Raw genomic sequence first — 25645 nt, forward strand, 5'->3', positions numbered from 1 at the left:
ACTATAAAACAACTATCATTCAGAACCATAAGAAATCGAGCTGAATGGAAGTCTGACAACTGAGGAATTAAAGAAGAAACTACAACTAGACTGGTGGGAAGGGCAGATATGCAGAATGGGCTGGTTTCACACCCATGGGTAGCAGATAAAAACTGGGAGGGATATCTCAGGAGCAGAGGGTCCTGGTCCTACACTAGGTCCCCCAGCTAAGGGTTCCAGTGCCAGGAAGAGAAGTCTCCATAACTTTTGGCTATAAAAACCAGTGGGGATTGAGGCTGTGGAAGATGAAAACTGCTGGACTCCCTGGCAGTTCTTCTTAAAGGGCCCATGCTCACACTCAGACTCACTCCCTCTGAGCTCTAGTGCAGGGGCAGCAGATTGAAAGGCATTAGAAACATATGGGGAGGAAGTGAACTGTTCAGCATCAAGGTGAGAGCTGGGGTGCAGCTTTCTCCCAGACAGAAGTGCTGGCAGAGGCCACTGTTTCTTTTCTGAGCCCTCCCCCAACAGAGCCACAGAGCCAGCAGGGGGTGCTATTTATAAGTGTCCATCAACCTGGCTTACACTGTTTGCCCCTGGTGATTTTCTGAGGCCCCACTCCACCCAACTTTCAGGCCCACCCAAGCTGTTTTGAGTGGCTTTTCCATGCATATGGCTTATATGGGCACATGCTTCAGATTTTCCTAAATTCTCTCTAAACAAGCAGATCTGGCTTCAGTGAGCCCCAACCTCTTGCTCAGTTGCTCTCAGGCCTGGCACTAGGAACAGCCAGTATTGGTTCACGGCTTGGCCTTGCCTGGGTACCTCCAAGCCCAGCACAAGTAGCAGCTATTCGCAGGTTGCCTTGTATCTTATGCTGTATGGTCCTAGAGAGAATGCAGGTGGTGGCTGATCTTGGATGTGCCAATAGCAGTCAAGGTTCAACTACAGCAGGAGGGTGTACATAGCTTACACAGTGGCTTCATCTCAAGTACTCATATTGGGTAATAGGAGAGGTTGTGCCACTGGACCCTACAAGACACCTACTACATTAGGACACTCTACCAGGCATGGTATCTAATACATAGAAACAAACAGAGGGAGGCTGCCAAAATGAGGAGACCAAGAAATAGGCCCTAAATGAAAGAACGGAACTCCAGAAAAAGTAATAAATGGAGACAGGCAAATTACTAGAGGCAGAGTTCAAAACACTGGTTATAAGGGTGCTCAAGGAACTTAGTGAGACCCTTAACAGCATACGAAAGATCCAGTCAGAAATGAAGGACACCAATTGAAGATTAATTTACAGGGAATCATCAATAGAGTGGATAAAGTCAAGAATCAAAACAGCGATTTGGAATATAGGGAAGCAAAAAACAACCATTCAGAATAGGAAAAAGAAAAGAATAAAAAAAAATGAGGATTGGATAGTGTATGGAGTCTCTGGGACAACATTTGCAGCATGGGGGTGCTGGAGGGAGAGGAGAGAAATTGGAAACCTATTCAAATAATAATGACAAAACTTTAATAACTTGGTGGAAAAAATAGACATACAAGTCCAGGAAGTGCTGGGAGTCCCGAACAAGGTGAACTCAGACCCACAGCAAGACACATCATAATTAAAATGCAAAAGGTTAAAGATAGGGAGAATCTTAAAAGCAGCAAGAAAAAAGCAGTTAGTTAACCTACGTCGTTGGTGCTCTGTCAGCTGACTTTTCAAAAGGAACTTTGCAGGCTAGAAGAGACTGGCAAGAAGTATTCAGTGTGATAAAAGCAAGGGCCTACAACTTAGATTACTCTATTGAGCAAATCTATCATTTAGAATTGAAGGGCAGATAAAGCGCTTCCCAGATAAGACAGAACTAAAGGAGTTCAGCACAAACAGACCAACATTATATGAAATGTTAAAAGGGTTTTTAAGAAGTTCAAAACTATGAACAATAGAATGGCAATAAATACATATCTATCAACAATTGAATCTAAAAAACAAAATAAGCAGAACAGAAACTGAATGAGAAATACAGGGAACATTTTGATGGTTGCCAGATGAGAGGGGAGTTGCAGGGTTGGGTAAACAGGTGAAGGTATTAAGGTGCACAAATTACTAGTTACAGAATATGGGGATATAAAGTACAGTGTAAGACACATAGTAGCCAAAGAACATACACATGACTCATGGACGTGGACAGTGGTATGGGGATTGCCTGAGGGAATGGGGGGACAAAAGGGACAAAATTGGTAAAACTGTAATAGCATAATCAATAAAATATAATGAATAATTTAAAAAACAAATTTTTGTCTAATTATAAGTTGGTTTCCTTACAAAATAAGTTTTTAACTACATTGTCTTGTGGAGTTGTTTTTCTTAATTAAATTTATTGGAGTGACATTGGTTAATAAGACTTCTGTGGAGGTGTTTTTAAATGAGTAATGTCTTTTCCTGAGAAAAAGGACTAGTTTGGGCTTGATGGATGAGTAAACAAAAGTGTGAAAGATATTGGTGTAACTTTCAGCAGCTACCTTGCCAGTTTCTTGGAGAACCTGTTCAAACTGATTTATCTATTGAATTTAAAGGATAAATAAATTCGATTAAAAAATAAAATGTGTTGTGATCTACTACCTAATGGAGAAATTAAATTAGTCATTCTGGCATTAGTTGGATTCGTTTCAGATTTTGGTAATAGTAGTAGTACTTCAGAATGACTGTTGCTGAAATATCTTAAGGAGTGTGGTAATAAGCTGTGAGTCATAGAAATAACTATGTGTTGCAGTTTAAAAGGTGCAATTGCACCACAGCTTCGAGATTTCAGTATAACCTCTAAAGTTAATTTTAGGAAAGCTGTTATAAATGGAATTACCATGTCAGGTACCTCAATATTTGATTTATTAGATCATCTTGTCTTTTGATTACTTTGAATCTTTTCCCTCTCATTTTAAAAGATAATTTTATAATTGTATTGTGGACCCAGGGGCCATTATACTGACTAGAGAGTGGGAATTTAGATGAGTGTTTATATTTTGATGGTTATTTAAAGAAATTGATTAATGCTTTGTCTGACTTTCTCATCAGTGTCTTTTTCTTATTGACTTACAGAATCACATTTTTAAAAATTCTTATTGCAGATGTAATATGCTTGTAAACTTTTAAGCATATGTAACTGCACAAAATAAGAAGAGTCTACTTAGTGTTTTCTTCAAGTACTTTATATGTTTTTTTATGCCTAAAACTTTAATCCCTGTGGGTGTTTTTCTTTGATTTGAATGATTCAGCCTTTCCTCTGCTGATTTGAACTAACTTACAATTAACTAAATTTTAAAAATCTATTTGGATCCATTTTAGATTTTGAGTACCATTATTGTCTGTTCTTTTATCTTTATTACACTTCAGTACTTCCCAATAATGGTTAGACTGTCTCCTGTCTCGGAATTCTGTGAATGTGTATGGAGAGAATAAGGGCTTTAGAATTTTAGGAGGAGGAGGACTAGCTATAGGGATTGGTACTTGAGCTGGAAGATCAGGACCACATTGAGGCTTAGGTTAGGGTTGTTTTTTTTTTTTCCCTTCTGGTTTATAGATACTATGTACTTGCTTCCTCAGCTAGATTATACGTGAATCTATTTGTGGAACACTACTAAGCATATTGCATTTTCAATTCAAAATTTTAAATTTAAGTGAAGATTGCGGAAGTTTTCCTTCATTATTTTTTCAAGTATGTTTTTCAATTTCTTGCTTTTCCTCTTCTCCTTCTGGGATCCCAGAAGGAGATTTGGAAGTTGGAACATTTAAAATTGTCCCAGAGATTCTTTAGACTCTGCATTTTTTTTTGAATTCTTGTTTCTTCATTATGTTTCACTTGGATGTTTATTTCTTCCTTTTGTTCCAAATTGCTGATTGGGGTCCTGGTTTCCATCTCTTCACTCTTGGTTCCCTGTATATTTCCTGTTATTTCACTTTGTATAGCCTTCATTTATTCCTTTGTTTGGTGACCATACTTAAACATTTCTGTGAGCATCCTGATTACCAGTGTTTTGAACTCTGCATTTGATAGGTGGTCTTTTCTCCTCCTTGCTTAGTCCCTTTTCTGAAGTTTTGGTCTATTCATCATTTGGACCATATTTCTTTGTCTCTGAGTTCCTGTAATGTTGTAAGGGGTGGAGCCTTAGGTATTTGCCAGGGCAGGGCAAGGTAACCCATGTCACTGTGTTGTGGCACTGTTTGTGGGGGAGGGGTCAGAGAGGGAACAATGCCACATTCTTGGCTTTTGCTCCTCTCTCCGTTACTTTCCTCGCTTCCCACAAGCAGATTGTGTCCTTTCAGGTGCTGATTCCCAGGTGGGCGGGCTTGTGTACTTTGTAGGATCCCATGAGCCTCTCTAAAGGATCTCCTGTGAGACTGGGAGTTTCTTCTGCTGCCACAACCCCCACAGAAATTTACAGCCAGAGGTTTTTTAAGACTTTCTTTTCCTGCACTGGAACCCTCGTTTGTGTGGTTTGTCTTGCTCTCCTGTTGTTCATCCTGGCTTATCTGCACCTGAATGTCAGATATTCTGGTCCACCAGCCACTGCCTGGCCCACTGAGGTCTGCCAGCCATCGTGCGTCCTATCCACCCAGGCTTCCCGTCTGTGCCCCTTCTACCAGTCTGCATACGTTTCTTCTTTGACTTCTTGGTTGTTGGACTTTAATCCAGTTTGATTTTCTGGCTGTTGTGGTTGTTTTTTGTTTTTAAGTTGGTTGTTAACTTTCTTTTGGTTGTGCAAGGAAGTAAAGCGTATCTACCCATGCCTCCATCTTGGCTGGAACTCAGTAGTATTAAAACAAACAGACAAGTAAGAAAACAAAATAAAACATGGTTTCTGCTCCCTAAAAGCACTCGTAAGTAAAATATGTCTAATCAGTTAAAAACTTAGATAGTTCATGAACTATCAGGAAATAACAGTTCTGTATAAACTCTGTTTTAGTATTTTGTTAGCACGTGATTGCTATTCTCCTTCAACTTGTTAAAAACTTTTCTTAAGAAGCCCAGGATTGTGTTAATACCAATTAAAAAATTGCTTATGCAAGTGCAAGATGTTAACAAATGCTGTTTCAATCACAAAGGTTAATAATGTGCCTAATAAACATCTGTTTTCTCAGGTTACATTTCTTGCTATTTTCAGACTTAGACTATTCCTGCTGTAACTTGAATAAAGTGTATCTGCATTTTAAAATGACATATACGTTGAAAGACAAAGTTAAACTTAATAAGCTTAAGTTTATTATGTTATCAATATACAGCAGTTACACAATGGTGACTAGCTTTATTTTATCTTGGAAAATTCATGAGTCTTATTAAAATAGTTCTGATGAAGTCTTATTTTGGATAAACTCAAATTTATCCAACTTTAAAGGAGATAAGTAATTCTGAAATACTTAGAATAATGATTCTTCTGTTTAGGTGGAATTTGGTTTCTTTATCTAATCATTATCTGTTTTTAAGTCTTTAGATCAAAAATTAAACCTAAAAAAAGATTTTTGTTTATTTATTTTTAGAGAGAGAGGAAGGGAGGGAGAAAGGGAAAAGAGAGAAACATCAATTTATTGCCTCTTGAATGTGCCCTGACTGGGGACTGAACCTGCAACCCAGACATGGGCCCTGACCAGGAATGGAATCAGCGACCTTTTGCTTTAGCCACACCAGTCAGGACTTAAAAACTTTTAAAACTCTCAGATTTACTTGTACATTAAAGTTTCAAAAGTTAACTTTAATTATGGGATTTAATTTCATCTGTGTTACGTACCTTGCCTTTTTCCACAATAAATTTGAGATGAATTACAAGAATACAAGCCACTTTCTGTGGCTTATACATGTTTATAGGAATATTGATATCTAAACTATAAACATCAGAATCATTCTTACTTTGAGGTTTAATTTTAGCTGAAACTACCCGTCATATGAGGGATATAATTCAAGGCAGATCTGGGTAGGCAGATTCAGATCACACTTTTATTTCCTGAAGCTATTTATTGGGTTAATCTAAAAGCAGGATCCATATTCCGTTGATGAAGTGAAGCCTCTCTTAATGGTTGGGATGGATGGTCATAGCCAGTTTTGCTTTTGCAATACAACTTGTTTTCAGTAAGGAGTACCTTGAAAAAATCAAGAAAAGCAAAGCATCTAATTTATAATTTATTTTAATGCCAAATGATATACTGTAATATTTTTTTTAACCCTCACCAGAAGGCATGCTTATTGATTTTGGAGAAAGGGGAAGGGGGAGAGAGAGGAAGAGAAACATCGATCTGAGATACATCATCCATCGGTCCACTCTCACACACACTCCCAACCTGGACTGAACCCCAGCCTAGGCATGTGCCTTCACTGGGAATCAAACCCGTGACCTTTTGGTTAATGGGATGACATTACAACCAACTGAGCAACACAGGCCAGAGCCATTCTAACATTTAGATTTTGGCTTAATATATTTTCATATTCTTGATGTATGCCACCACATCATGAAGCTGTTAGTCACTGGAATAAAGGTGCTAGCAGTTTGCAAATGGACTCAACTTTCTAAACGAACCACCTCTATTTTTTTTTTCCATTAGGAGTGTGATACTTTTAGTGAATATCCAGTGTGTTGGTAATAGTTAATGCTTCTTTATTTTCACATATAATAGTATTTATCAACATTTCATGATAAAAGCTAAATACTAATTGTCAAAAGTGGATATTTGGGGGGGAAATGTCAGTTATTTTTCTCACGTGATTGAAAAATAGGATATGTTACATCCTTTCTAGTTATACATTTTTCTTCATAGTGTATTTGATAAAGTATGTGATTTAAACTACTAACCTGCTTAAATTTGTAGATTAGTTTAGATCTTAAAATACTACTTGAAATAGCAGATGTGTTGTGTATTTAAGTTTTACAAGACTAAGTTAGTTTTTTTTCCTTTCCCCTTTTAGGTTTTATAGAATCACATCAACAAAAGCACGATGGAGTTTTATGAGTCAACATATTTTATTGTTCTTATTCCTTCAGTAGTTATTACAGTAATTTTCCTCTTCTTCTGGCTTTTCATGAAAGAAACATTATATGATGAAGTTCTTGAAAAACAGAAAAGAGAACAAAAACTTATTCCTACCAAAACAGATAAAAAGAAAGCAGAAAAGAAAAAGAATAAAAAGAAAGAAATCCAGAATGGGAACCTCCACGAATCCGATTCTGAAAACGTACCCCGGGACTTTAAGTTATCTGATGCCTTGGCTGTAGAAGATGAGCAACTTGTGCCTGTTGCACTGAACGTGGCTGAAACTTCAAGTAGTGTTAGAGAAAGAAAAAAGAAGGAAAAGAAACACAAGCCTGTACTTGAAGAGCAGGTCACCAAAGAAAGTGATGTATCAAAGATTCCAGGCAAAAAAGTAGAACCTGTCCCAGTTACTGTACAGCCCACCCCCCCCTCTGAAGCAGTTGCTTCAAAGAAGAAACCAGGGCAGAAGAAGTCTAAAAATGGAAGCGGTATTATAATCTATTTAACTTTATTGGCTGATTTTGTTTTAATAATTTTATATTTTGAAATTCTGATATTTTATTAGGTATGTGCACAGAATGTTAAATATTTAGCCTGAAGCCAAGGTCATTATCCTTTTTACTGTGTGGTTGCTTTCATTAACATTTAGTGCCAGTAGAAATAATTAGTATTGATTATAAAACTGCATTTATAATTAAAATTCATATTACAAATATTGGAAAGACCTTTAGTAGAAATGTACAAAATTAACTCTTTTACTAACACCACTAAGGACCTGTAAGTGCCAACAGTTAGAAACGTTTACAGTTACTTCAGCCAGTACTCTCTAATCACTGTGATAGGAATTAAAGATGAAGAGATAAATCAGATACCCCTTTTCACCCTTGACTGATTTTGCAAACAGTTAGTATACATCTGTTTTATGGTAGGCATTATACTAAGTTCTAGGACTACAGAGATGAATAGTGTATTTTCAAGGTATTCACATGCTAGCTGTAGACACAGACATAAATATTATAAAATAAAATGTTTTATATAATGATCTAGGTATATCTAAACCAGTATAAGAGTTCTGTATTGGCCACTTAGATCATATAATGACTAAAATCAGTCTAAAAGATTGAGTAAACACTAGCTAGTTTATTTGGGTGTCTGGGAAGGGGTGGGAATAGGGTGGGTATTCCAAGAAGAGGGGTAAAGAACATGTAAACCAATAATAAAATGTGACATAGAAGAGATGTATAAAGTATAGAAGAAGCACAGAAGCCCAAACAGCTACTACTTATGGGGACCAGGGCCCGAAAGCTTTATAAAGGAGAGAGTGCCTAAGCTGGGTCTTCCAAAGTGAATCATGTCACCAAGCAAATAATGGGGTCTCATTCCACACTGGCAGAATATTGTATGTAAAGACACAAAGTTACAAGAGTATAGTGTATTGTTGAACCATGAAATAGAAAGTAGGGAGTGTTAGGAAACAGCTGAACAGATGCAGTGGTTAGATCATGATGGTTTTTGTATACAGTGCTAAAGAGCTGGGATATATTTTAGTCATTGTTGAAGATTTTCAAGCAGGTTAGTTTACATGGTCAGATTTATGTTTTAGAAAGATACTTTGGCAGAATTCGGGAGTACAAATTACATGGGATAGTATTTGATACAGACTAGTTACAAGGTTATTGTTTTCTGAAGTTAAGTTGAATTCTAAACTATGGTAGTCAGAATAAATAGTAGGAGTGGCTGAGATATGGTATATAAAAGAAGGAGCAAGTTAAAGAATAGGTGTAGCAGAGTAAGAAAGCTAGAATGACAAGTTATTAGTGGAAGAATTATATATCAGAGTTTAAAATTTGAGTGGTAAAGCATTCTGGGAATTTTCATTAACAGTTGTGTCTTTTCTGGTGTGGTCATTGTTTTGATTTATTTTTAATATGCTTTTTCATTTATTTTTCATAAAGATGATCAGGATAAAAAGGTGGAAACTCTTTTGACGCCTTCAAAAAAACAAGAATCATTACCCCTCCCCCAAGAGACTAAACAAGAAGGTTTAATCAAAGAAGAAAGAGGAAAGAAGAAAGTTTCGTCAAAGAAGCAGAAGACAGAAAATGGTGAAATGTGTTGATATGTTATTTTATAAACACTAATTCTAGAGAAGTACACTCTGATAAGGACCCTAGAGCCCTCATGTGCTCTTTAATCCCCAGCTTAATATGTACTGTAATAGTTTTAGTGTTAATGCAAGTCCTGGGTTCTCTTTAGCTTTGTGGCTTTGTAGTGCTTTGACAGGTGGGCAGGGTATAAGTTTGTAATCAAGAAGTATTGGAATTTTAAGTACGTTAAAACATTTATAAATACTCTCTCATTCTTAACTAAGTTTTAAAAATAATGTAAATAGCATACAAACTTTATAGAAGAAAAATATTCCTGAAATACTTATACTTTAAAAAAATATATTTTATTTATTTCTAGAGAGAGGAGAAGGGATGGAGAAAGAGAGGGAGAGAAACATTAATGTGTGGTTGCCTCTCCCACGCCCCAGCTGGAGACCTGGCCTGCAACCCAGGCATGTGCCCTGACTGGGAATTGAACTGGCAACTCTTTGGTTTCCAGGCCCCGTACTCAATCCACTGGGCTACACCAGATCACTTAAGTGTTATGCTTGAGGACATTAGCTTTATCTCTCATTACTTTACATTCCCAATTATTTCCTGAATATAATTTGCGTGTATACATGGGAAATAGCCGATTAAAAATGAGGGTGCAATTTTTATATGTTCAGGATTACACAGGAAAAATTTAGCTATGAAATTTATGTCGTTTAAACAGATTATCAAGTAATACTGGGCTGTGGTATCAACTAGTGCTACAAAATAGTAAAATTGGATAGGGAAGAAATGAAATTCTGTTATTTGCATTAAAATTATAGCAAATAAGTACATACAGAAAAATGTTACCCCAAAATATTTGATAACAGTAAATATTTATTATGTTTCAAATAAAAGAATTATACATGCCCAGAAGTCTTTTCAAAAAGGAATATAGAGAGATTGCCATGTAAATATGGAAGTTTATATCTCCAACAGACATCAGATTTTGTTCACACGCATAGAATTCTTTCCATTAAAATTAGGTACAAAATAAAGAGGCTTCCTTCCTCCACTTTTAATGTTCTGGAAGTTTTAACCAGTATAGTAAGATGTGCCACAGAAATTAGAGGCTTAACTGTTAGAAGCGAGAATATATCTGTAAGGGATACAGCAAGTGAAAGGAACTAAATTAAAAATTACCAGTTGCAGTAAGAATTCAGTAAAGAACCAACATAAAAAAAATTAAGTTTTTCCTGAGCACTAATTAAATGTGAATGAATTGTTAGTTAAAATAGGAGAAAAAACAGAACTGACTAAAATGTAATGGATTTATAAGAAGAAATTTTCAGGTACTATCAGAAAGGAGATAGGCTGCAAATTTTTAAGTGATTTAAATATTTACTATACTTTGAAATAATACTGAACTAGGACTGTGCTTTGATTTGTTAAATGATAAACGGTTTTAAAGCCAAGTTTAGGTAGTATTAGAGGTTTGAAAATAACTGCATTTATCATTAAACTTGAATATATTTGCATGTTATTTAGTTACTGTTATAAAAGCACTGAGTAATTGTAATTCTTTGAATTTAAATTGCAGTCTTGGTGGATGAACCTCTTATTCATGCAACTACTTACATTCCTTTGATGGATAATGTAGACTCAAGTCCTGGGGTAGATAAGAGAGAGGTTATTGACCTGATTAAACCTGACCAAGTAGAAGGAATCCAGAAAGTGGCAGCTAAAAAACTGAAGACGGAAACTGACAAAGGTAATACATAGACTGTGATAATCTGTTGTACTGAAAAAACACATTTTTGAGTTCTGATGGAGTTGAGCACATTTTCTCATAGAAACAATGAATTGCAAAAGACTAATATATTGAGTTGACCAAAAAAGTTTGGCTTTTCTGTAAGATGGTTCTAGTAGTGCTTAGCTGTCTTTAACTTCATTTGAAACAATTTTGTTAGATTGTATTGTGACAGCTGTCATATCAGCATGCATGAAAAAAACTTATCAAAATTGGTGGATTTTTGTATAGCCATTTTAATATCGAAGATGGAAAAAAATACTCAACATTTTCCACATATTATGCTTTATTATTTCAAGAAGGGTAAAAACACAACTGAAATGCAAAAAAAGATTTATGCTGTATTTGGAGAAGGTGCTGTGACTGATGGAATGTGTCAAAAGTGGTTTGTGAAGTTTCGTGCTAGAGATTTCTTTCTGGATGATGCTCTGTGGTAGGGTAGACCAGTTGAAGTTGATAGTGATCAAATCAAGACATTAGTTAAGATCAGTATTATACCATGTGGGAGATAGTTGGCATACTCTAAATATCTAAATCAATGAAGTTATTGGTGAAAATGAAAAGTGTGTCTTTTATTTCATGGAAAAAACTAAGCAGACTTTTTGGACAACCCAATAACACTGTAGTAAATCAGTGGTCCCTAGCCTTTTAGGCACTAGGGACTGGTTTCAAGGAAGACACTTTTTTCATGGATTCGGGGGTAGGGGGTGGGGCAGGGGATGGTTTCAGGATGATTCCAGCGTATTACATTTATTGTGCATTTTATTTCTGTATTACTACATTGTACTATATAGTGAAATAATTATACAACTCACCATAATGCAGAATCAGTGGGAGCCCCGAGCTTGTTTGCTTGCAACTAGAAGGTCCCACCCAGGGGTGACAGGAGACAGTGACACATGAAGTGTGTTGTTTATGTCCAGTCTACTCTATCATCTCGTTTTGGTGGCTGTCACTGCAGAAAACCCACCTTCACAAAGATAGGATGTTGGAAATGGAAACGGGCTTTTCACTGCTTTTGTGGCAATCTCAGGATATTCTGCCTTGACTTTAATATGAATGTACGGAGATTTGAAGTTGTCTCAAACATTCTTTCAAGGTCACCATCATTTGTGATTTTAAGCAGTTGATCCTCTTCCATCATAGACAAAGTCAATTCACCTGGCTTATTCACAAATGGATTACAGATCCATTCCTTCCCGGTCCAGGGGGTCTTTTGTGGTTGGGAACTAATGCCCAGACTCTTTTGAAAGCGAGATAGGTGAACATGCACCAGCTGGGAGAAAGAAGGAACTGGCTCAGTCTCTGGCTCAAAATCTCTGCTAATGTTTGAAACATGCCAAAAATCCTAATGTTCACTCGTTGCCCCCATAATTTCAGTGTGGCTTTGAATGCAGTCACTTTATCTGCTGACTTGAACACAGTTGTCGTTTTCCCGTGAAGTGACAGATTGAGTTCATTGGTCAAGTTGAATGTGTCACACAAGTAAGCAAGTTTTGCGACCCATTCTGTGTCACTGAAATGTGCTGCCAGTGGTGACTGTTTTCCTAAAAGAAATCTTTGGAGTGGCTCTTGTAACTCAGAAACTCTAGCCAGTGATCGACCTTTGGAAAGCCATCTCACTTCTGTGTGTAAGAGGACGTGTGTGCTCTGCATCCATCTCCTCACAGAGCTGCGCGAATAGACATGAGTTAAGGGCATGTACTTTAATGTGGTTGATAATTTAAATCACATCCTGCAAAACATTGTTAAGTTCAGGTGACATTTTTCAGCTAGCCAGCATTTCTCTATGGATGAAACAGTGCTCAGACTCACATTCAGAAGCGACCTCTTTGACCTGAGTTGTGAAACCAGAAAGCTGTCCAGTCATGGCAGCCGCTCCACACATGCATGTACCAACATAGTTTGACCAGTTGAGTTTTCTTGATATGTAATCATTCAAAGACTTGAAGAGTTCTGCAGCTGTGGTGTTAGGTTGGCAACTAAAGTGCACATAACATACCCTTGTGCACATCCTCCTGAAAAATATATCACACAAAAATAGGCATTGTTGCCTTGGTGTCAGCATTGACAGACTCATCAACTTGGATTGTGTACCAAGGTGACTTATTAATTCTCTCTAACGATTGTGCCTCAGTATCCTCTGCTATTTCATCAGTTTGCCTAGTTACAATGCTAGCCAAAAGAGGAACACATGCCACCTTTGGAACTCTAGCCTCTCTTAAAAGTGCACAGCAAATGTCCTTAGCAGCAGGCAGGATCAACTTTTTACCAGTAGTAAAGGGCTTCTTAGTTTTATCAATGCGGTTAGTTACTAAGAATGATGCACTCAGTACAGACACATTATGAGGAAGTGGTGGCCTTCAGTAATTGCTTCTGTTATTCATGTTCATGTTTTTTTTCTTTTCAAAAACTCCAAAGGGTTGTCTTTTAATGCAGGGGCTTGGTATCCATGTGACAACACAGTTTTAAAGCTTTCATGGCTTTGTTGGATAGCCGGTCACTATATATTATACAAAGTGGGCTTGGAGAATGTGAACCACCTGTTGTAATGAACCCATAATTTAAGTAGTACTCTTGGTATTTTCTTTTAAATTTAGCTTTCTTTTTGTTAGCAGTCTTAGACTCTTCTGATGTCTCGTCATTGGGTCTTTTCCCCCTTTTCAGAAAAGCTCTCCAGTGACTTTTTCTTTTACTAATTTTAGCTAGGGTTAGCGTGTGGGCTTACCAAAACTGTGACTGAGATAAGTGCGCAGTGTGGGAAAGAGTTGCTGATGGAAGTGGTAAATAAAATAATGGACAGGCCCCGCAAAGACTAAAATAAGTGGTCAGGTTCTGACTTAAAGCCTGCTGCTACCAGATGCAGCTGTACAATTGAAGTACATCAACTCACTTGCCACTGTAAAGCCTGTCACCAGATGCAGCTTAATTGTTACGTGGTACTCACTGATAGGGTTTGATATGAGTCTGCAGGCGGTTGATTTATTATGGTCTCTGTGTAGTCAGTCCTCTCTGCTAATGGTACTCTCTGTACTTGCAGCCGCTCCCCAGCACTAGCATCACTCTCTCAGCTCCACCTCAGATCATCATGCATTAGATACTTACGAGGAGTGTACAACCTAGAATCCCTCACATGCACAATTCACAGTAGGGTTTTTGCTCCTATGAGAATCAGATGCTGTTGTTGATCTGACCGGAGGTGTCTCACAGCAGATGGAGCTCAGGCTGAATGCGAGCAATGGGGAGCAGCTGTTAATATAGATGAAGCTTTGCTGGCACGCCTCCTGCTGTGTGATACTGGTCTGTGGCCTGGTGGTTGGGGACCCCTGTAGTAAAGGATTTATTGGCAGTTTTCTAGTCCAACCTTTTCAGTTTCGTAGAGCTGGACACTGGCTTTGAATTGCCCAAGGGCTCACAGCTATTGTGCTCTCTGGTAATCTTTTCCTTTCTACAATTGTCCTTTGCAAGATTTCTATGTTGATTCATAACCACCTTTTATTATTATTTTTTAATAGAGTAATTTTTTTATAGCAGTTTTAGGTTCACAGCACTACAGAGTTCTCACATACCCCTTGTCCCCACACATGCACACAGTGCTTTTTTAAACTTACAGTGTAGCTGAATTATTGAACGTGTTGGGAGTTTTCGGTCTAATGGGTGGTAGTTGCTTTTGGGAAGAATAAGTTGATGCCCAATATGAGAGCATTCGAGAAGTTGAAGTGGATGAATCAGATGTTTGATACGTAGATTTATTTTTTTAAATGTTGGGGTTACTTGTATGTATTTGATGATCTTTGAAAAATCAGATTTTCTTTTAGTAATTATTTTTCAAGCTTATTTTCTCATCTGTAAAGTTGGATTATATGTTGTGAGTATTAAGGTTACATAAGAATATTTGAGTATTTGTAGTGCAGATACTAGCACATACTAGACATTTGAGCAATTTTTTATTTTTAAAGTGATGGTATATTGACACTAGTATTTTAGAGTTTGAGCAAGTTCTCAGTTAATGTAATTATTCCATATTCCATTAAAGATGTTAAACACTTCTTTCTCTCTTGACTGGAGTATTTCTTTTTGTTAACCTGCAGTGTAACTCTGTTTTGTATTGGTTATTGATTTTCTGGATTGGGAATTCTCGATGCTTACCTTTGCTGAAGTTATTTTGTCTTTTAAGTGTCAACTCTTTTTTTTTTTTTTTAAGAAAATGCAGAAATGAAATTTAAAGATTTTCTCCTGTCCTTGAAGACGATGATATTTTCTGAAGACGAGGCCCTGTGTGTTGTAGACCTGCTAAAGGAGAAGTCAGGTGTGATACAGGAGGCTGTAAAGAAGGTGCGCCTAGTTTTGGTTATGGGCGTATGTGGGAGCAATGATTAGAAGTTCCCCAAGCAAGACTTCTGCTAGAGCAATAAATTATCACTACTTTCATCCTTCATACCCCAAAGCATATGGTCACATTCAAAAGTTCTAGAATGCCCTCGGAAGTTATTTCATATACCCATACTAATCATTACATTTACTTAGTTTAGTTCGGTGTCTGAGTCATTTGATGTTTTGACAAAAGCAAATTGCTCATAAGTAAGATGGTTTATTTCACTTTGGCTGTTAGCTAAGTTATACCTTGTTGCCCTTTGATTGGAAGTATTGAAAGCAAGGTCAGATAGCAAGTTTGGAATGTTTTTGTGACTGAAGGTAGTACCATTCCAAGAACCTGGGAATCTGTTTTTTTGTGTGTATATGTAGTGTTACCCTTATAAAATAAGTGATTTTGATAGCAGAATCATTGCTCTGACAAAATTTGTAAAAGAAAAAATATTTTTCGAGTTAATATTTAATGTCTCATGAGTCATGCTCACTATATTATGTGTACTATGTCTTATTGGTAAAGGTAACAAGTTTTCAAATGTTACTTGTGTAATATAAGATGACACAATACCTGGTATTGCTTCTTAGATGGTGGCCTTAATTGTTTAAACACGCATACACATACACATGCACACACTCACCCCAACCCCCCACAACCAATTAACCTGTTTTAAAACATTGATCGGCTTCCATATTTCCTTAAAGACCCCTTTAGTTCAAGCCATCACCTCTTACCCGGTTACCTTCTGTAGCTTCCTAGGTGATATTTCTGCTTTCTATCTTCACCCTCTAATTTATTTTTCCATACAACTGCAAGGTGACCTTTAGGAGGTCAGTCAGGTTAAATTATTATTAAAACCCTTTGGTGCCTTTCTCCTTGCACTTAGAATATAATCAAATTCCTTAGCAGGTGTATGCCTGTCTTTCTCTGTAACCTTCCCCATCCCCTCAACTACATTTCACCCATTCTAGGTCTTTTCTGGTTCCTCTAGAGCATACCAAGCCTTTTCTTCTGTTTGGACTGTCCCAACCCCCCACTCACCCCACTCCCCTAACCCCTCCAAATGCTTGGTTTCCTCCCTTGGCTAATTCCTCTTTAATGTCTGTACTTAAAAATCCTTTCCCCATATAAAGCTAATTTTACTCCTCAGTCTAAATTGTTCTCCCTGCGGTTGTTTCTCATAACTGTCTGGACTGTTTTGTCATAACATTCATCATAGCATTTTAAGTCTGTCCATACTTTCAAGTGTCTGTTGACAATGTGTTTTATAAATCTGTGCATTTTACAGTGTATATGCTTATTGGACAGTCTATGTGGTGCCAGCAATGGCCCAAAGTGAACAAGGTGTTTGAGGGTAATTGGGTACAAAGTCAGATTATTCTGTTGCAAAGAATGTTCTTGAAATTCTTAGTTGAAGAATTTGTCATTTTATGTACTTTAATTGAGTAAGTATATTAAAAGAGAGTAGTCATTTTATTGTCTGAGACAGCTTTGAACTGTAGCGACGGGTTGGGAAATGAAGCTCCCCTTGATAGGTAGTGTAGGTAGGCCAAGAAGAAATTGGGGACTGCTAAAGATAGCATTTTGCAATAGAGTATTTTGAAACTTTACATTTTTTCTCTTTCCTTGGATTGTTGAGCTTTAGACTAAAATCTTCCTGTTCTGGGTTTCTCATGGAGTGGTTCTGTTCTCGTCAGAAGGGATTCAGTGTCCTATAGGTTCCCTGTATTTGGGAAAGACTAGGTAAGTTTAATTTATCCCTTTTTCTGTGAGAGAAACTGAGTCTTGGTCGGACCTTTTAGATTTTAAAGTCTCAGATGTAAATGAATCTCAAATCTAATAAAGACCACTTGAGAGAAAGGGGAAAGATAAATGCAGGAGCAGCAGCATAGGCACAGGGCAGAGACGGAGGTGGAGGATTTTCCAGCTAATTACATATGATAGCTATGCAAGAGTCTAGAATGAATCCTTGTTTTTGCTCTTGAGTAACTGAATAGATGTGGTGTAATGGTATTTTTGAACACTTTGCCGAAGAAGAGAGTGTAGAGGACTGAAAATTTTAGGAAGTTGTTTTAGGTTCCATTATTAGTGGATATAATCATGTCACAGTCAAGGCTATGTATGTTTTTATGGAGTTGAAAAAGATTGCAATGGGAGTGATTTAGGCAAGTAATCTACTATCACCAATACATGGGGTGGATATATATTAGATCAGAGAGGATGTGGAGAGTGGCAAGAAAGTTAAAGAATGAACCCTGAGAAGCATAGTTGTAGTAGGGCAGGGAAAGCCACCAACATTTAAAGGGCAGGGAAAGCCACTACAAAGCAGGAGGAGGAGAAAAAGCAGGAGACAGTGGAATGACAGATGCTTAGAGGGGTTGAGAGCTCAGGGCTTGGCTGGAAGGTTAACAGAGACATGCTTTAGAGAGATCAAGGAGGATAAGGATTGAAAAACTAGATTTGATATTCTTATGGAAAGCAGTTTCATTGGAGTACTGGACTATAAATAAGTGACAAATGATTAGGAAAGGTGACAGTAATAAGCTTAAATTGGAAAGGGGAAATAAAGTGAAAGCTACAGGGTTTTCATATTTAGATGTTAATGTTGTTTGTGTCCATGCACATGCCTTGTGTTTGAGCTACAAGATGTGTGCTTTTATATTTAGAGTGTAGGTTAAGATCTTGGGCTCTGGAGTCATATTTCTTGCATTCAAATCTGGACTGTGCCACTTTGAGCTTTGTGACCTTAGGTTACTTAACCTCGGTTCCTCAGTTTTCCCATCGCTGGAATGGGAATGATAATCAGGTTGTGAGAATTAAATGAGACAGTACATAGTAGGTACTTAGAGTTCCTAGCATACAGTAATTGCTCAAAAATGTTAACTCTTAATGTGATTAAGAAAAATGTTAAGATTTATCTGATTATTTTAGTTGATTGATTATTAATTTCTTAGTGTTGGACTTCAAATATACTTGCCTCAATTATGTGATCTTTCAACTTTAAATTATTGACTGTTTTGGCTCCATGCTATATAATAATAGGAGGAAGTGTGCTTGCTTAAATTTTTTCCTACCTTCTCTCTTTCTTCCTTTTCACCTTTTGTTAATTATAGCATTTGTTTATCAGATACTTTTAATATTTAATATGTGTTTTGTGACTATCATTTTCATGTTTGTTTTAGTCTTGATTCTACAGTTTAAGGTGGGTTCAGAGTTTGATACCAGTTCTTTTACCATAGCTTCTGTATTCATCTCTCGGTTGGCTGAAGTTGTTTTTCCTGGAATTTCTTCAAGAAGGGCTCATGGAAACTATATTTCCCAAATTCTGGCAAGTTAAAATGCTTCTTTGTCATCTTTATACTTGAATGATAATTTAGCGGGGATAATGTTTCTGGATGTCACTTTCTTTGAGAAATTTTCATACTTGCTTTACTATATATTCATATAGTACATATGAATATATATTCATATATTCTGTATTCATATTGCTGGATAGAAGTCTGAGGCCAGCCTGAATTATGCACTCTTTTCATGTTATTTTTGTCAAAGTACACTCACAATAACAACATCCTTTGGGCTATCAACCAAGTGTTTATTATTCATTGGACCTTTCTACTGTCCACCGTACTGTACAAACATCGAGGGATTCAGCTTCTTTAGAGTTCAGCAGTAATTTTACTATACTGTGTCTTTTTGGCTTCTCTATTAATATTACTTGGGATAAAGCATGTCTTTTCAATAATGAGATTCAGTGTTCCCTAAAATAATTGGAATAATGAGTATCAATTAAGCATATATTGGATCTTCTTTGCCTGTTCTTTATTGTTCATATTTTGGTCCTAAAAAAATAAAGCTTTTGTTTTATTTCTGCTTTTTATTTTCTTCACTCTGTACTCTATGTCTCTTAGCATTTGGCCTTTTCTGTTTGTTGTTTCTATTTGGATATTTCTGGGATGGTGTTGCTTTTACTCCTACTTTGGGTTTTGCTAGCTCATATTTTATCTCATTCTATGGTCTTACCTTCTCTTTGAGCTCTTTCTGTGAGCTCTCTTCTTTGCTCTTGTTTTTCCAGAAATGACTGCTATGTTAGATTTCTAAAAATCATGGTGATTTTTTAAAATTAAAGCTTTTGTCTACCCTTTGCCAGTCTTTTTCTTTACTTGTCATTTGTTTTTTCTTATTATTTTCCTTTCTTATTTTCTTGTATCTTTCATAGACCCTGTTTTATTTCTTTTTGATCAGTGCTCTTCTTCCACTGAGGGGTATATATCTTAAGTCATCTCTGCTTGGAGATTGATAATGAAGGACCAAGGCTAGCTAGTGAGAGCTTTGAATCCTTACCATTAGACCACCTGGGAGTGGCAAACAAGGCCAACTGGTGTTCTTGCAGGGCTGTGTGTGTAGTTGAGTTCTCTTAGCCTTTCCTTCTTCCTTGATAAAAGCTTCACTATAGAGTGTTTCACTAGAGACTCTCCCTTGACTCTGCATCACTGACTAGCTGCTCTCTCTGAGTAAAGTTTGCCTGTATGATTTCTTCATTTTTTATTTGTTTTGCTTCTTGAGACCTTCTTCCAAGAAAATTTCTACCTTCTGTCTTTGCACTTGTTCCTGATGTCAAATGGAGCATTGTTGGTTTTACTTCTCAGAATATGCCTGAAAACTTCAGAGAACTGTGCATCTATGGCACCTCTGCAGTTTTGATTGTATTCTGACAGGGTTGTCAAGCATCTCTGTGTGATCTCTGCTACTTTTGGCAGCCTCTCCTGATAGTATGCTTTGACTTTACAGATGACTGTTTGTTTCATTTTGGTTCATTTTGCATTTTGGTTTCATACTGTTCATTTGATTTTTTAGGAGGAAAAGGGGGAGATTGCTATTTTGACTCAGGGTTTAAACTGGAAGACCTATAATTCTTTGTAAACTGTTTTTTTTATTATATGTACTCAATTATATGCATCGGATTATATAATGATATAGTGACTTTTCTGAATGACATTTTACTGATAAGTAGTTGGCAGTCATTCTGCTTTATATTGTCATAGTAAGCTCTGCATTGGTCTAAGAACACATGATACTAGGTAATTCATAAGTTTCATTAGCCTTTGTTAATTACTAATACTGTATTGATTTCTCAATTGTATAGTCAAGTAAAGGAGAGTTGACTGCACTTGTACATCAGCTTCAAGAAAAAGATAAGTTACTTGCTGCCGTGAAGGAAGATGCTGCTGCGATGAAGGATCGGTGTAAGCATTTAACCCAGGTGAAGACATTCTTTTATTTGAAGGATATGCTTTGTGAATCGGAAGCAATGAAGGATTTTAGAAATTGTTCACATTTCTGAGTTAATTATTTGTATAAAAAAGTAATATCCTGTATAAGTCATTTTCTTTTAGAGTTTTGGTGGTGGTGGTGGGGTCTTACTCTCTTATGTCATTTATAGTCTACAGTTGAATTACCATTTTAAAATAGCTGTACTTATACATATCCTAATTTCAGAATAACAAGCATTTGGACAATTGGAACATTGTTCAGTTGGATCTGACTTGGAATTATGCTCTATAGAAGCACAAAACTCAGTGTGATCTTGTTTAAATCCAATTTATAGGGTAAATTAAAAGTTTTGTATGAGTAATTTATTAGTGAAGGTTTTTGTGATAAATATTTATAATTTTTAATCATTGGAGTTATTCAAGCCCTGGAAATTTTACTCAGAGGTAAAGACAGGTCTTTAAAAAATCACGTAAAAGTCTTTTCAAACAATATAAACTTTCAGTTATAAAATAAGTTCTGGGATGTAATATACAGCATGGTGACTATAGTAAATAATACTGTATTGTGTGTTTGAAAGTTGCTAGGAGAGTAGATAGTAAAAGTTCTTATTATAAGAAAAAATTTACAACTATATGGTTTTATTTTTTGATATATTTGTAAATATCAAATCATTATGTTGTATACTAATATAATGTTTGTCAATCTCAAAAAAAATCATGTAGACTGTGAACATAATTGACATTCTATAAAAAATGTGGTCTAATTCCTCCTAAAGTACTTGTCTCTCTTTTAGGAATTAAATACTGTAAACTTGGTTTATATCTGCATCATTCACATTAGTACTTCATGACATTATGAGACTGGCCTCATTTGCATATAAAATCCTTTATGTGAATTTGAAGTAAATAAATATGTCATTGGAAAAACTTGGTCATATTAAGATTAATCAAACTTGTTACTAAAATAAGCATATTTCCTTAAGATTAGAAACTTTAGTTTTATGTTGCTAAAGTGTTCTGACTGTATTTAAAAATTTTTTAAAGTTGATTATTAATACTTTGTGGTAATTCATTGAGCTGTACACTTAAGATTTGTATACTTCTTAAGTGCATTTATATACATCAATAGAATGATTTGCAAATCTAAATGAATGACTCTTATGGGAAACCATAAATTACATACACATCTAAAATTTTGTCAGTTTCTTACAGCAGGGGGCATGGGCTGATCTATCATACCTGCATATAATTTTAAAGTTGCTTGGCTTTCTTTTACTTTGATAATTATATTCTAGAAGTTCATAATACTTGCAACACAAAATGAAATCACCCTTTTAAGATTTGACTTGGGAGGATAATAAACTTTTGCTTTCCAATTTTTACTTTTCCTTTATTCCAAACTTCCATTCTGTTTTAAACATATCTTATCCTTAATCTCTTTCTCTAGGAAAGAGACTTCTTTTTTTCCTCTTCTACACTATTTTTTTCAGGCCTTAGTTTTTGTACCCTAAAAGAGAGCCAGTACCTACAAGTTACAGAGAATTAACTTTTGCTTTTAAAATGTTCGTTCTTACCAAGGTAGAAGGTAGGATTTATTCCAGGTTTAACTCTAACTCTTAGACCAGAAAGTACATTTGGAATAAGAGTTAACAGAACAGCAGTGTTTGTGAAGGGAGTTGGTGTAGAGATGTTAAGATGCAGAAGACAGTGGTTTTTTTTAAACATTTGACATTGGTTTTTAAGTAAGTACTTATTTCAGAATTCATGATTATTTTACTGACTATTTTTGCTGATGTTAAAAAGGTTTTCTTACTATTATAGTCTTACGTACTTAAGAACAAGTTTTTCATAATTTTTTTTCTGGTTTACCCTTTTAGGAAATGATGACAGAGAAAGAAAGAAACAGTGTGGTTATAGCAAGGATGAAAGATCGAATTGGAACATTAGAAAAGGAACATAATGTATTTCAGAACAAAATGCATGTCAGTTATCAAGAGACTCAACAGATGAAGATGAAGGTATATTTTCATTCTTTGTAAACAATGTGAGATGTTTGCATTCATTTAATTAGCAAAGTTTTCAGTGCCTAATATGTGCAAGGCCCTGTGCTGGGCCATGGTACAATGGCTAGTTAACTGGCTGCCTTCTTAAGTATACGGCTTTTCTAGGTGGGGAGGCTGGACGCTGACAAGTAAATCATTATAATAGTGGTGTAAGCATTGGGTACTTTGGAACAGTGCAGATGGGAGATGAGAAAGAGAAGGATTGATAGGGAAGACTTGTTAGAAATGATACGCAGACTATGTTGAATCTTTTGAAACAGGTATTGTCAGGAAAGAGTGGGCACTGGGTACAAGAGGTTTTTACTTGGTGGGATTCCTTGGTCCTCTCCCTAGAAATGATGGTTCATTGGGTCTATTTTGGGGCCCAGGATTGAGCCTTTTAATGACTGCACCTGAAGTGTTTCTAATATAGGTTGTTTAGAGATTGCAATTTGTTAGAAATACAGTAAGACTTGTAGTATTTGAGAATCAGGGCTGCAGTGTAGAAGAGAAGATCTAGAGAAGTAAATAGAGGTACTGTCGTAAAGGGCCTTGTATAACTGAACACAGGGGAGCCAGTGAAATTTAAGCAACGCAGCAGTGTGGTTATAGTAGTATTTTAAATTATTACGCTGGTAGCACTGTGGAGAATGGAACAAAGGATAGACTGTTTGGAAGGCCTTTGCAGGAATCCAAGAGAATAAAGGCCTGAAATCAGATGTTGACAATGAGAAGATGATTTTGAGTGATTCAAAAAGAGGTTGTAGAGAGAGCTTGGTGATAGAGTGGAAGAGTGGAAGAGAGAAGTGATAATGAAGGATGACTCATAAGGTTTTGGTTCTGTCTTCTGTTCTTCTTTCATCTGTTTTCTAGCATTTCAGAAGGTTCAGTTCTTACTATCTGTCTTTTCTCTGTATCATTCATTTTCATAATTACAGTTTCATAATCAGTGGGTCTAGCCCAGTGATTTTTCTTTTTTTTTTTGAGATTAAATGTTCTCTTTATTACTGACAGGTAGGTCTTTGGAGAATATAGTTTGGGTCTGTTTGTTAAAGGGGCTTATGATACTCTCCCTAGTTGAACTTTCTGGACCAGGAAATTTTTTGAAATTACTTCCATTGCTGGTTGATGTTTCACTTTGGAAGCTCTCGTTATCACTTCAAATTTAACAAATGTCGAAAATCATTCTCTTGGCTTTTGTTCAGGTTGTTTTTATTTTCTAATATTTTGAGGCACTATTATTATTATACTTCAATCCTTTGACTTTTCTCTCCCTTACCCAGTCTATAATTTATTCTGAAATCTCAAAGATAATTTATATATGGCTACTCTTACATTTAATTCTTAGATATTAGTTTATTATTTCATACTAACATAATTATAGCACCTTAACAGGTCTCTCCTTTCTATTCTAACATGGTTAGTACCAGATTTACGTTTGTAAAATACTATTTTGATCTCATTGCTAGTCTGCTGAAAAATTTTAAATTCTTCACTGCTGTCAATGTCCAAATGTTTTCCATGGAATTACACTAATAGTGAAAAAGAAGTGAATGACTATTGTCAGGGTTTTACCCATCCACTGCTGCTTTTGTGCTTTCTTTTGACCCAATCCTCCATTTTCACAACCCCCAGTAATTTGAAATGTTTTTTTCCCATAAATCAAGTTATCAAAGAACTGATTTTTCCAACCTCAAGTGATATTTTCTTCTTAATTCCTACTTATTATTCATTTGAAAATTAGTCAGGTACTTGTAGCAATATCTTTAATTGAGGGTGAAAGGTATTGAAGTGATTCATCTTTTTTTTTTTTTACTTGATTGCCTATAGAGGCCATAATATGTACTGTATTTTTGGACTATAAGACACGCCTAGGTTTTAGAGGAGGAAAATAGGAAAAAAATTTTGAGTAAAAAATGTGGCACAATATTTAATAACATAATATTTCACCAACATAAATGTAAACAGAATTCAACAGCAGCATTAACAACCATTCCTCTTAAATGGGGGTTGGGGGAGTGCGTCTTATAGTCTGAAAAAATATGGCAGATTCCATATGATAAGTTCTCTGAGAAATAGAAACATATACTTTAATTTCTCTTAATTGAATAGGTTTATTAAAAATTAAGATTATTTCACATATTAAAGTAAGACATACCCTTATAGAGATAAAATGTTCAATATTTTTTATTTTTTGATTCTCTAATTCTGAAGTAAAAAATTAGATGCCAGAATATTTCAGCAAAAAGATTTTTGTGTAACGAATTTGCCATCTATTTGGTTATAGCTCAATTTGTAATTTTATATAAATGTATTGAACATAATTTAAACTTTAACACTTGATTACTGAAATCTTTTAAAATATGCTTATATAAAACTGACATAAGATCAACATAGGCTTAATTCTATATGAGTATATTGGGTAGGAAAGAAATTCTAAATTATTAGCTCTGAAACAACATCCCTATTTTGCATTTCAGATATGATAGCAGCTAGCATCTACTTGCATTCTTGAATTCTGACAGCTGGTATTTGATTGCATCCATCATTATCAAAATAATTCATCTTTTAAATTTGTTTATATTTAAGAATCATGCAAACTTCATTCTCTTGATGCTTTTACATTCTTATCATAATAAAGTGTCTTTTAAACATTAGCTTTGGTAGTCATTGTTTTCTAAATCTTATGTTTGTGAAATAATTTTAGTTCCAGCAACTCCGTGAGCAGATGGAAGCAGAGATAGCTCATTTGAAGCAGGAAAATGGCATATTGAGAGATGCTGTCAGCAACACTACAAACCAACTAGAAAGCAAGTATGTTTCCAAATGCTTTAGTTTTAATTGAATGGCAGAGTATTTTCTTTTATCATCAAAATGATCTTTGATAGTAATTGGTTAGACTTTCATTTTTCACATTTGTTTCTAAAATGAGTTAATTTTCAAAACCAGTTCTCTGGCTGTATAAAGAACCTCATTAGCTGAACTATATGATAAATACTGTACCACCAGTTGAATAGTTTACAAATTTATGAGACTGAATTTACAAGTTTAAAACCGCCTATCCCCTTTAACAGTAGTTTTC

The 25645-nt window shown here is 35.8% G+C and overlaps 1 protein-coding gene across 7 annotated transcripts in view; it reads left to right on the forward strand.

Annotated features, from left to right (window-relative positions):
* Nucleotides 1-25645, forward strand: part of KTN1 (kinectin 1) — a 107999-nt gene that overhangs the window by 23251 nt on the left and 59103 nt on the right. For all 7 annotated transcript variants that reach the window (XM_045822465.1, XM_045822464.1, XM_045822467.1 and 4 more), the window contains 7 exons: nucleotides 6927-7479; nucleotides 8947-9096; nucleotides 10673-10843; nucleotides 15087-15217; nucleotides 20395-20511; nucleotides 22399-22539; nucleotides 25271-25377. In XM_045822465.1, the coding sequence (XP_045678421.1) occupies nucleotides 6957-7479; nucleotides 8947-9096; nucleotides 10673-10843; nucleotides 15087-15217; nucleotides 20395-20511; nucleotides 22399-22539; nucleotides 25271-25377 (1340 nt within the window). In that variant the 5' untranslated portion in view covers nucleotides 6927-6956. The remainder of the gene's footprint in view (nucleotides 1-6926; nucleotides 7480-8946; nucleotides 9097-10672; nucleotides 10844-15086; nucleotides 15218-20394; nucleotides 20512-22398; nucleotides 22540-25270; nucleotides 25378-25645) is intronic.

This window comes from Phyllostomus hastatus, unplaced genomic scaffold, assembly GCF_019186645.2.
Source record: "Phyllostomus hastatus isolate PE091 unplaced genomic scaffold, TTU_PhHast_1.1 phas_scaffold_501, whole genome shotgun sequence".
Taxonomy (NCBI): Eukaryota; Metazoa; Chordata; class Mammalia; order Chiroptera; family Phyllostomidae; genus Phyllostomus; species Phyllostomus hastatus.